The sequence below is a fragment of the Sinocyclocheilus rhinocerous genome, unplaced genomic scaffold (assembly GCF_001515625.1).
Source record: "Sinocyclocheilus rhinocerous isolate Xijiao unplaced genomic scaffold, SAMN03320098_v1.1 scaffold2194, whole genome shotgun sequence".
Taxonomy (NCBI): domain Eukaryota; kingdom Metazoa; phylum Chordata; class Actinopteri; order Cypriniformes; family Cyprinidae; genus Sinocyclocheilus; species Sinocyclocheilus rhinocerous.
The window spans coordinates 1,112,996-1,125,657 of NW_015652304.1; the positions used below are offsets into that span (position 1 = coordinate 1,112,996).

Consider the following 12,662-nt stretch of genomic DNA (forward strand, 5'->3'; position numbering starts at 1 on the left):
TATATATATATATATATATACACCCCACTGAATTTTTTGAATCTCTTTTGAGCTTCTGAAGTATGCATCTAATGGACACATTACTAACCCATCCTCATAGAGAAGATTTGTGAATGGCAGTGAAAGTGAAAAAGTGAAATTGACGTGACATGTGGCCCATACTCGGAATTAGTGCTCTGCATTTATCCCATCCAAAGTGCACACACACAGCAGTGAACACACACACACCGTGAACACACACCCGGAGCAGTGGGCAGCCATTTATGCTGCGGCGCCCGGGGAGCAGTTGGGGGTTCGGTGCCTTGCTCAAGGGCACCTCAGTCGTGGTATTGAAGGTGGAAGAGAGCGTTGTACATTCACTCCCCCCACCTACAATCCCTGCCGGTACGAGACTCGAACTCACAACCTTTGGGCTATGAGTCCGACTCTCTAACCATTAGGCCATGTACTTGTACAATGTAGTACAATGTACATTTTAATGGTTGCAAAGTAATTACTTTACTTTGTGTACCTACTCAAAGTATGCAGTTTTGGACTCAGACATCCACTTGTTTCTTTCCTAAATGGTTGAGTGTTTTAGAAATGAATCAGTTGAAAGAATGATTCAGTGACTCACTCATAAAGCCATTATTTGTTTTGTTTGTGGACAAACACACAGATGCATACATTGTGTCCTGTGCAAATTTATTTTGATCAAAAAATAATGATTTTTACCATGATTTAGACACCAACTACAATGTAATTAAGTGTTTAAAAAAGTTCACATACCAAAAAGCTTGTCAGGCATATTTAGAACCAGAACCATTATATGACATTAAAAGATTCTATTTAAGGATCACAGTGCAGCCCTCAAGAACTAATTAACTGTAATTTTAGAATCTTTACCAGTCTTTTCCACTATCCTTCAAAACACTAGGTTTTGCCCATTTGTTAATTTTTAATTATTTAAAATAGAATAAAATTTTGTATTATTTTTACTGAACATTACTGTCTTGGATTTATAAAAGCAGTAATCTACTCATGATTGCATTTATCTCATTTTAAGAACATCTGAATATTTTAAACTGGAAAATAGATCTTTTATATACCTTTACATACTTGATATTTTTCAAAGAAGTGAGGAGTAGAGAAGAGAGGATAGTCCTAGCAGATAATACCAGTCAGACAGAGACAAAAGAGCATGAAAGGAGGAGATTACCTAACACACACACACACAAACAGCTGCGAGGTGATCCACAGCAGCAGGAGATACATGGAAACTGTAGGGCAAAAAGCCTGAGGCTTCAGTTCTGAGCCCACCGCCTGTGAAACGCCTCATCCCTCATCCACCCTGGCTAGAAGACAAGTCTACGTCATCACCCACCGTAATCCCGCAGGACACGTTTAATTACAGCCCTCACAGGATTCAGCATACAGTATCACACACACACACACACACACACGAGCAAAAACGCCGAGGATGAGCCAGCCAGAGCGCTGAGGAATAATAAACACACCCCTCCAACAAACGCAGACTGTGTTTAATTGGTGATTAATGTCGGACGAACATGATGGTAATGGCTTTATAACCAAGCAGCACGATGCAGTGTACTGTGAGTTCAGTTACCGTAGAGCGGCATCTGGATCCATCTCTCATTCCTCCCATCAATACACTCATTTATCTCAACCTATCCAGAGAGCGGTCTCTCTCTGGGTGGGCAGTCTATTCTCATTTCTCATCACCGCATTCTGTAATCTTCAAATATGCCCCTACAATTAAACATTTACACGTTTCACACTCTCTTTCTCCCTACCGCATAAATCACGTAGCCTTTCATTTCTCTTTCGTAGCTAAAACTCCTCTGAGCCCACCTTTCTTTCTTTCCTTCCCTCACTCTGTCATTTCCCCATTTCAGTGCAAAATGAGTGGCAGCTCAAGCGTCCTCTCCATCTCTCCATCTCTCCATCTTTCATTTCTGTAGCGGTCCCTTACGAGGCTCTGGAGAGGTTTAATGGCTTTCTGCTCACAGGCTCTTAAGGAGAAGAGGCTCAGTGACCACGGGCGAGCCGCAGAAAAAAGACAGACTGAGACAAACATGCCTTCTGAAGGAAGAAAGCGTCTGTGCTCACTGTGACATTGGGGAGGTTGACAGTGGGACACTTTCTCCTTCAATATAAGACGTTTAGTGTGGAAAAAGAGAAATGTCCCTGAAAAACTCTGAAGCTTCATTCCAATGTATCAAAATTGGCAGAAAAACAATATAGCAATAATATTTTCATTAATGTCTTTTTTTAATTGTTCGTTTTATCCTCTTTGATTTTATTTGATTGCATACTGTTATAATTTTTATTACAACTATGACCACAGGTGTTGCCACATAATTTGTTTTAATTAAAACTAAATTTTTATATGATGGCATTAACTGTAATAAAACTAATAATACACTACAACATTTCGTATTATGACGTCAGTCTTTACTGCTACTTCTATTCTATTTTCTTTTTTTTCTGTCTCTATTTCTATTTCTATTTCTGTTCTATTTCCATTTTATATTATTTATGAATAAATAAAGGTTGCAAGTGTAATACAAATTATAATGTACAATAACAATTTATTATTTATTTTTTTTATTATATAGTACCTTCACTGCAAAATTCATTTACGTCTTAAAATAAAATATTTGTTATTTTATAAATAAATAAATAATGGCATTACTTGTAATAAAACTAATAATACATTATAACATTTTATTTTATTCCATTTAATTGTATTGTATACTGTTTTATGACTTCAGTCTTGACTGCTACTTATATTTATTAAAACACTTATTTTTTATTATTTATAAATAAATAAAGGTGGCAGTAATTGTTGGAAAATAATAAATATACAACACATTTTTATTTTAGTTTTCCAGTCACTGCTTTTACTGTGTACTTTGAAATTGAAATTGAAGGTGAAGTAATGAGAGAGATGGGAGGAGGAACAGAGGACGGAGTCAAGCCTCTTCTCCCTCTTGTAGGAGAAGGGATCATCTTTGTTCTGAGCTGTTATATTTTATTGGAACTGGATTGAGATGATCCTCTTTAAGCATTTTAGAGTGTTAGAAGATGAAAGCTGTTCTTGTGGGACCAGTTCAGATGATTAGTTTTTAAAGCACATGTAGAAACAGAACTTCACACGCGCTTTCACATCCATCAAAATCTCCCACACGCAACCTGACAGATAACATTTCCAAAGGAAAACACACATGCTCATGTACACTCACAGTGGGTTGCCGGTAATGGAGCAGGTGAGACTGAGGGAGTCTCCCTCTCGGAGGATGCCCTGAGGGGGAATGATTTTCACCGTAGGAGCAACTGCAGAGATAAGGATAAAGAACAGAAGGATAGAGAGAGGGAATAAAACAGGTAAAGAGCTCTGTCACAAAGTCTAGTGAACACATACTGTCTTCAAATGCAGTATCCAGACTAAAATGGAAATTATTGCTTTGGAACAAATACTTGAATGCATAACTGAATGTTGCTCTGGACTCACAGGTGATTTTAATACAGCCAGTGCAAATGATATTATAATAATTATAACATTATAATAATTATAAAAAATAAACACATACGAGCACAATATTTTTTTCTTAAACACTTTTTAAAAATATTATAAATGTAATCATGATCTATTTATTATTTTAGACCATTTTTATATGTATTTATATTTTTACATTATTTATTTTATATATTTTTATCATTCAAAGGCTTGGGCTACTGTAAGTAAATTTTTATTTCTTTGTAAGAAATGTATATATTTATTCAGAAAGGATGCGCTAAATTGATAAAAAATTACAGTAAGTGACAGAAATTTAAAAATTAAATACATTTTGAACGTTTTATTTCAATAAAATAATCATTTAAATAGATCACTTTTGCTGCTACTCATGTGGGATATGGAGTTTAGGGAAAGATCTGGTGCTATGGCTAGGTTTATGTGTGGGTTAAGGTATAGGGGTAGAGTAATTACAGATGTAACTACAGAAATTAATTACAGATGTAATTACAGGGGGCACTTTTAAATATAAGTACAATGAAAAAACGTTTATGTACACAATAAACGTATCAAATGGTTATTTCAAAATTAAGTAAACTGTAGTTAAAGACAGTTAATATAAAGTGGGTCCGTTGCAATAGTAAATATATAAAAAAAATGAACATTTTAAATTGTAATATTTTACATTATTACCGTTTTATTGTATTTTTGACCAAATAAATACAGCCTGGGTGAGGCTTATGCTTCTTTCAAAAACTTAAAAATAAAGTTTCCCAACGTCAAACTTTTGAATGGTTGTGTATTGAATGAACTATTTATAATCATAATTTTGCATAAAAATGCTCTTTAAATGCTGCCTACAGCTGCAGCTCACCAGGTTTTATAACAGAACAAGTGCTTCAACTCATTTTTAGCAGGCGTCTGATTTAAACTAACTGTGGGTAAAAACAGCAATACACTAAATTTTATTTGAACTCGATTGTCTTTTTATAGAGTAAAGCCCTCCCGATTTTTACAGCAACTTTATGAGAGAAGTCCTTGTGTAAAGTTAATATTAGATCTTTTTATTGGTTGAAATCCTTCCACAGTATCACATCTCAAGTGTTTCTGTTAACACTGTGGTGTGATGTGTAATGGGATACTGTTGTCTTCTCGTCCTTTATCATACCAGGCAAGATGTAACGCAAACAAACAAACCTTGTTAGAGGCTTGCCAAGTGAACATGTTTAAACAGATGGGGCTTCAGCGAGCTAATAACAACCGTTAATCAGTCTAATATGGCGGTAGTCATAGAAACGTGACGGCATTGTTGGCTCACAGTGAACGTCCAGGCTGTAGTGACGAACTCGTTTCTGCCCCACGAGTGCCGGGTGAGACGCCTCACAGCTCAGCGCCGCTCCGTTATCTTTCCTCTCCACGGGGATACGGATAGTGTTGGAAACACTCACAGTCTTGCCGTTCTCCTGCTGAGAGATCACACCTGAACGAAAAGAGAGGAACAGAGAGGAGGAAGAGAGGAAGTCAGTTCGCTCGAATTTTTAACAGTGTGCGTTCACATTTCAGCCAGACATTATTTGCATACCTTTTGTACAAAGGATTGCACGCTCACCCTGATTACTTCAAACAGTATGAATCTGACGCGCTGAGCAATGCACCTTACACACATCGATTTCATAACCACAGAACAGGCTCTATTATCCTTCTGAGACTATTAAGTTTTAAGTTGATGATGAAAAACGAAATGACGAGTGAGGGGCAGTAATGGGGTGATGAAACAGACAGAGGGAAGTGTAGGTCGATAGAGTGTGAGGTCGAACAGAGTTTGCAGATTTATGAAGATTATGGGTTTCTAACTTGTAAAACTATTCTTTGGTCTTTGTCAAACTTGTATTTTACAGAAAGCACCAATCACTTGCCCATTGCGACTTCATATAAAAACAACCAAAATGGCAGTGGCTTAAAACAAATCAATACATATTTCTGTTTGATATGTAATTTTATACTCATATACAAAGTGTTTTGTTTTGAAGGAGCATATAAACGTGAAAAAGCGATCGAATATTCTGCTGTGACCGACAACAAAGCCACAAACCGATCCTTACTGGTGTTATGAGCTTTGCCATGGAAACAAATCATTTCTGAGTCATGAACAGCTCTTGGACAGCTCTCACGTTTCTTCAAGACGTGAACAGCTAAGAGAAGATTCTAAAACAACAATGTACAATAAGACTCATTGGTAATACTTTATTTTAAAGGCCAGTTCTCACTATTAACTAGTAGCTTATTAGCATGCGTATTACTAGAATATTGGCTGTTTATTAGGCACATATTAATGCATTATTCTGCATGACCGCATTTCTAGAACCCTTAATCTGACCCGATGCATAAACTTACTATTAATGAGCAGCAAATTAGGAGTTTATTGAGGGAAAATATTGAGGTAATATGTGTTCCCTAATTTAAAGTGTTACCGACTCATTTATTAACTGTGGTTAATATATTAGGTATCATGAACTAAAAAAATTAATAAAAAAAAAACATGGGGATAACATTTATGGAGGCAAAAATCTGGAAAAGAGTTTCGCATTTCCAGTTCCATCATAACAAAGTCAATGGGGTTAATGGGTTTTAGGTTAAATGCCTAAAATAGGTCTGTAACGTGAGCTCAAGGTATTTTCACATTTTATTCTACAACATAAAATACACCAGTAATATCTACTTGTGGTTTTTTTATAGCTTTTACTTGTCTTGAAAAAGGCAGGTGCTAACAGGTGGCAAAATTTATAGCCGGTTTATACCGTTTATAGCCTACGTACATTTTGGTGATTGTATTTATGCTTTAAAATTCATAAAAGTTGTCGTGATGATAAATTATAAATGATTAACTTTATGAAACATGTATGAATCATAAACTTTTGTTGGTCACAGAGTTTATTTTCTGCAATAATCCAAAAGTCAATTGAAAAATCTTATTGGGTTTTTGTCAGGGAAACCAGGGTGATGCATAACCACTGCAGCAGGCTATACTTTCACAACATGCATCTAGATTAATATTAATTTATAAACATAGAATAGTTTATTGTTAAATCATGTTTGATCATTATTCATGATTAAGCAATATTTAGGTTGATGATATTTAAAAAATAAAGCATTGTTTATTGATATTGTTTATTGCAACATACATGTTTCAACATACAAAATTCTGTCATTAATTACTCACCCTAATGTCGTTCCAAACCCGTAAGACCTTTGTTCATCTTCGGAACACAAATTAAGATATTTTTGATGTATTCCGAGAGCTCTCTGACCCTCCCATAGACAGCAAGGATCCTTAAGTAAACAATACGTTGTTTACGTTATTAACGCTTTGATCTGAACATAAACAACGTATCCACGTACATATGTTATTTACGTATGTGATACTCTCCAAAATGGCGCCATAGGGTGACGCGGAGGAGACGAATTGTTGAATAAAGTCGTTATTTTTGTTTTCTTTGTGCACAAAACTACTCTCGTAGCTTTATAGCATTACAGTTGAACCACTGATGTCAAATGTATTATTTTGACAATGTCCTTGCTACGTTTCTGAGCCTTGATCATGTTGGGATCATTGCTGTCTATGGGAGGGTCAGAGAGCCGGAATGCATCAAAAATATCTTAATTCATGTTCCGAAGATGAACGAAGGTCTTACGGGTTTGGAACAAATGAACATTTTAAATTGTAATATTTTACATTATTACCGTTTTATTGTATTTTTGACCAAATAAATACAGCCTGGGTGAGGCTTATGCTTCTTTCAAAAACTTAAAAATAAAGTTTCCCAACGTCAAACTTTTGAATGGTTGTGTATTGAATGAACTATTTATAATCATAATTTTGCATAAAAATGCTCTTTAAATGCTGCCTACAGCTGCAGCTCACCAGGTTTTATAACAGAACAAGTGCTTCAACTCATTTTTAGCAGGCGTCTGATTTAAACTAACTGTGGGTAAAAACAGCAATACACTAAATTTTATTTGAACTCGATTGTCTTTTTATAGAGTAAAGCCCTCCCGATTTTTACAGCAACTTTATGAGAGAAGTCCTTGTGTAAAGTTAATATTAGATCTTTTTATTGGTTGAAATCCTTCCACAGTATCACATCTCAAGTGTTTCTGTTAACACTGTGGTGTGATGTGTAATGGGATACTGTTGTCTTCTCGTCCTTTATCATACCAGGCAAGATGTAACGCAAACAAACAAACCTTGTTAGAGGCTTGCCAAGTGAACATGTTTAAACAGATGGGGCTTCAGCGAGCTAATAACAACCGTTAATCAGTCTAATATGGCGGTAGTCATGGAAACGTGACGGCATTGTTGGCTCACAGTGAACGTCCAGGCTGTAGTGACGAACTCGTTTCTGCCCCACGAGTGCCGGGTGAGACGCCTCACAGCTCAGCGCCGCTCCGTTATCTTTCCTCTCCACGGGGATACGGATAGTGTTGGAAACACTCACAGTCTTGCCGTTCTCCTGCTGAGAGATCACACCTGAACGAAAAGAGAGGAACAGAGAGGAGGAAGAGAGGAAGTCAGTTCGCTCGAATTTTTAACAGTGTGCGTTCACATTTCAGCCAGACATTATTTGCATACCTTTTGTACAAAGGATTGCACGCTCACCCTGATTACTTCAAACAGTATGAATCTGACGCGCTGAGCAATGCACCTTACACACATCGATTTCATAACCACAGAACAGGCTCTATTATCCTTCTGAGACTATTAAGTTTTAAGTTGATGATGAAAAACGAAATGACGAGTGAGGGGCAGTAATGGGGTGATGAAACAGACAGAGGGAAGTGTAGGTCGATAGAGTGTGAGGTCGAACAGAGTTTGCAGATTTATGAAGATTATGGGTTTCTAACTTGTAAAACTATTCTTTGGTCTTTGTCAAACTTGTATTTTACAGAAAGCACCAATCACTTGCCCATTGCGACTTCATATAAAAACAACCAAAATGGCAGTGGCTTAAAACAAATCAATACATATTTCTGTTTGATATGTAATTTTATACTCATATACAAAGTGTTTTGTTTTGAAGGAGCATATAAACGTGAAAAAGCGATCGAATATTCTGCTGTGACCGACAACAAAGCCACAAACCGATCCTTACTGGTGTTATGAGCTTTGCCATGGAAACAAATCATTTCTGAGTCATGAACAGCTCTTGGACAGCTCTCACGTTTCTTCAAGACGTGAACAGCTAAGAGAAGATTCTAAAACAACAATGTACAATAAGACTCATTGGTAATACTTTATTTTAAAGGCCAGTTCTCACTATTAACTAGTAGCTTATTAGCATGCGTATTACTAGAATATTGGCTGTTTATTAGGCACATATTAATGCATTATTCTGCATGACCGCATTTCTAGAACCCTTAATCTGACCCGATGCATAAACTTACTATTAATGAGCAGCAAATTAGGAGTTTATTGAGGGAAAATATTGAGGTAATATGTGTTCCCTAATTTAAAGTGTTACCGACTCATTTATTAACTGTGGTTAATATATTAGGTATCATGAACTAAAAAAATTAATAAAAAAAAAACATGGGGATAACATTTATGGAGGCAAAAATCTGGAAAAGAGTTTCGCATTTCCAGTTCCATCATAACAAAGTCAATGGGGTTAATGGGTTTTAGGTTAAATGCCTAAAATAGGTCTGTAACGTGAGCTCAAGGTATTTTCACATTTTATTCTACAACATAAAATACACCAGTAATATCTACTTGTGGTTTTTTTATAGCTTTTACTTGTCTTGAAAAAGGCAGGTGCTAACAGGTGGCAAAATTTATAGCCGGTTTATACCGTTTATAGCCTACGTACATTTTGGTGATTGTATTTATGCTTTAAAATTCATAAAAGTTGTCGTGATGATAAATTATAAATGATTAACTTTATGAAACATGTATGAATCATAAACTTTTGTTGGTCACAGAGTTTATTTTCTGCAATAATCCAAAAGTCAATTGAAAAATCTTATTGGGTTTTTGTCAGGGAAACCAGGGTGATGCATAACCACTGCAGCAGGCTATACTTTCACAACATGCATCTAGATTAATATTAATTTATAAACATAGAATAGTTTATTGTTAAATCATGTTTGATCATTATTCATGATTAAGCAATATTTAGGTTGATGATATTTAAAAAATAAAGCATTGTTTATTGATATTGTTTATTGCAACATACATGTTTCAACATACAAAATTCTGTCATTAATTACTCACCCTAATGTCGTTCCAAACCCGTAAGACCTTTGTTCATCTTCGGAACACAAATTAAGATATTTTTGATGAATTCTGAGAGCTCTCTGACCCTCCCATAGACAGCAAGGATCCTTAAGTAAACAATACGTTGTTTACGTTATTAACGCTTTGATCTGAACATAAACAACGTATCCACGTACATATGTTATTTACGTATGTGATACTCTCCAAAATGGCGCCATAGGGTGACGCGGAGGAGACGAATTGTTGAATAAAGTCGTTATTTTTGTTTTCTTTGTGCACAAAACTACTCTCGTAGCTTTATAGCATTACAGTTGAACCACTGATGTCAAATGTATTATTTTGACAATGTCCTTGCTACGTTTCTGAGCCTTGATCATGTTGGGATCATTGCTGTCTATGGGAGGGTCAGAGAGCCGGAATGCATCAAAAATATCTTAATTCATGTTCCGAAGATGAACGAAGGTCTTACGGGTTTGGAACATCATGAGGGTGAGTAATTAATGACAGAATTTTCATTTTTGGGTGACCTATCCCTTTAAAAGTGTACACTACTGTTTAAAGTTTGGGGTCAGTAAGATTTTTTAAATAATAATAATAGTTAATAATATTACATGTTTCACTGTATTTTTAATCAAATAAATGCAGCCTTGGTGCAGCCTTTTAAAAAAAAGTAAACCTAGATTAATAAATGCTGTAAAAGTACCATATTGTTAGTAATTAACTAGTGCTGTCAAACGATTAATCGCGATTAATCGCATCCAAAATAAAAGTTTTTGTTTACATAGTATATGTGTGTATAATGTGTATATTTATTATGTATATATAAATACATACCCATGCATGTATATATTTAAGAAAAATGTTACGTTTATATATTAAAGGGGTCATATGATGCTTCTAAAAAGAACATTATTTTGTGTATTTGTGTGTGTATTTATATATACATTATACATATACACAGTACACATAGATATATTGTGTAAATAAAAACTTTTATTTTGAATGCGATTAATCGCGATTAATCGTTTGACAGCACTATAATTAACTAATGTGATCACACTAAATTTTAAGGTCCAAATCTTGCTATTAACAAACCATTAACTACGACTTTTGCCTCAATAAACTCCTAATTTGCTGCTTATTAATAAGTTTAGGTATTGGGTAGGATTAGGGATCTAGAATATGGTCATGCAGAATATGTGCTTTATAAGTACTAATAAACAGCCAATGTTAATAACTGGCATGCTAATGAGCAACTAGTTACTAGTGAGAATTGGTCCCTATACTAAAGTGTTACCACTAATGTTAACAAACTGAACCTTATAGAGTGGGTCCAATCTCAGAGGTACCATCTAACAATACAATGACATGAATACAGCACTGGTGTTACAGCACAGGCCAGGTTTTAATGTTTGTGTCACTCTACTTGTCTGTGTTAGTGGCGTTCCAGACCAAAATATGCGAGCAGTATTTTGGAGTTGTGCCATTTTTCCAGACCGGCTGTCAGCCTGTGTGCTACTTGGTGAATTAACAGACAATTTGGTCCTAAACACAGTACTTGACATAAACTTGCTTATATAACTCTTACTTGTGTGATATTGCTTAAATATCCTTGATCAGGCAGACATTTAAATTATTTTCACTGAAGCGAAACAGCGGCAGACTCAGAAGACTAGATTCAAACTGAGCCCCATTGTACTGAATCTGTCGCAGACAGACAGACACTTGCGCTCACGACTTTGTAGAGTGCCATCATTGATAGAGTGCCAAGCCTACAATCTCACCCTGCACTTTCCTGCCTCTTTTTTTCCTGTCTCTGTGTCTTTGTTATTTTCTTTCTCCATGTTTTTTCCCTTCTTGGAGCCCAAAAAAGAAAAGCTGAAACAAAAAGATAGAGAAAATATAATGGCAGTGAGAAAAAGAGCAGAGAGAAAGCAGGAAAATGAGAGGTAAAGTTAACAGAAAAGGAATAAAAGGCACAGATTGGGGCCGCACCTGGATCCAGTTCTGTGTGTGTGGGAGTGTATGTGACAAAAAAAAACGTTCTTCTGCACACATCCAAAGGGACCCAGATGGACAGATGCATTTGAAATTCGATAGAGTGACATAAAGCAATAGAGGGGAAAATGTGCCAATGAGCAAACACATGGGGGAGAGGAGCAAAGCGTATCTTCCTGGCTGTCAGAGAGATTAGTCGAAATGCATGACATTTACCGTGAAGACAGAGAGTCTGACAAAGAGACAAAGCAAATATGCACACATGTGAAGGATTTTTAAGAAAAGCTGACTCTTTTGTGTTTGTATATGTGCTTATGTGTCTTTCATATTTGTAAGTGCATGTATAGTATATAAATGTGGCTGCACTGAATGTGAAATTACAATAATTGTGACATTTAAATTAAACTCACCTGCGATTTCTCGGCGATCTCGGACCCAGCGCAGGGTGGCTGGTGGTTTGCTCCGCGGGGACACACATGTGAGTTCCACCTCTCCACCCTCCACTGCCTCTTTCTTCACCTCCACCGTAGGCACCGCTGGGGGCACCACCACCGACAGCGTCGCCACCTGGTGGTGTGTGTCATCGGTGTAGAGCTGGCAGAAGTAGCCACCCTCGTCAGATACACTTACATTAGTCAACGTGATCCGCACCAGGCGCGGCGTGAAAAGAACCATCTGAAAACGGTCGTCTTTCAGTGCTGGAAGAGAGGGAGAGAGAGTAGGGATAAGTAAGGATAAAGGAACCACAGGATACTAGGGGTGTAACGGTACACGTATTCGTACCGAACCGTTTCGGTACGCGTCTTTCGGTTCGGTACGCATGTGTACCGCACGAATACAGTTTTTTTTTTTTTTTTTCTCAGGGAATTCAAATAA

The 12,662-nt window shown here is 36.4% G+C and overlaps 1 protein-coding gene across 4 annotated transcripts in view; it reads right to left on the reverse strand.

The window, feature by feature from the left end:
• LOC107714698 (cell adhesion molecule 4-like) overlaps positions 1-12,662 on the reverse strand; it is a 146,033-nt gene that overhangs the window by 17,290 nt on the left and 116,081 nt on the right. For all 4 annotated transcript variants that reach the window (XM_016520652.1, XM_016520653.1, XM_016520654.1 and 1 more), the window contains exons 3-5: positions 12,197-12,484; positions 7,884-8,045; positions 3,246-3,336 (exon numbers count right to left, since the gene is read on the reverse strand). In XM_016520652.1, coding sequence (XP_016376138.1) covers positions 3,246-3,336; positions 7,884-8,045; positions 12,197-12,484 — 541 coding nt within the window. The remainder of the gene's footprint in view (positions 1-3,245; positions 3,337-7,883; positions 8,046-12,196; positions 12,485-12,662) is intronic.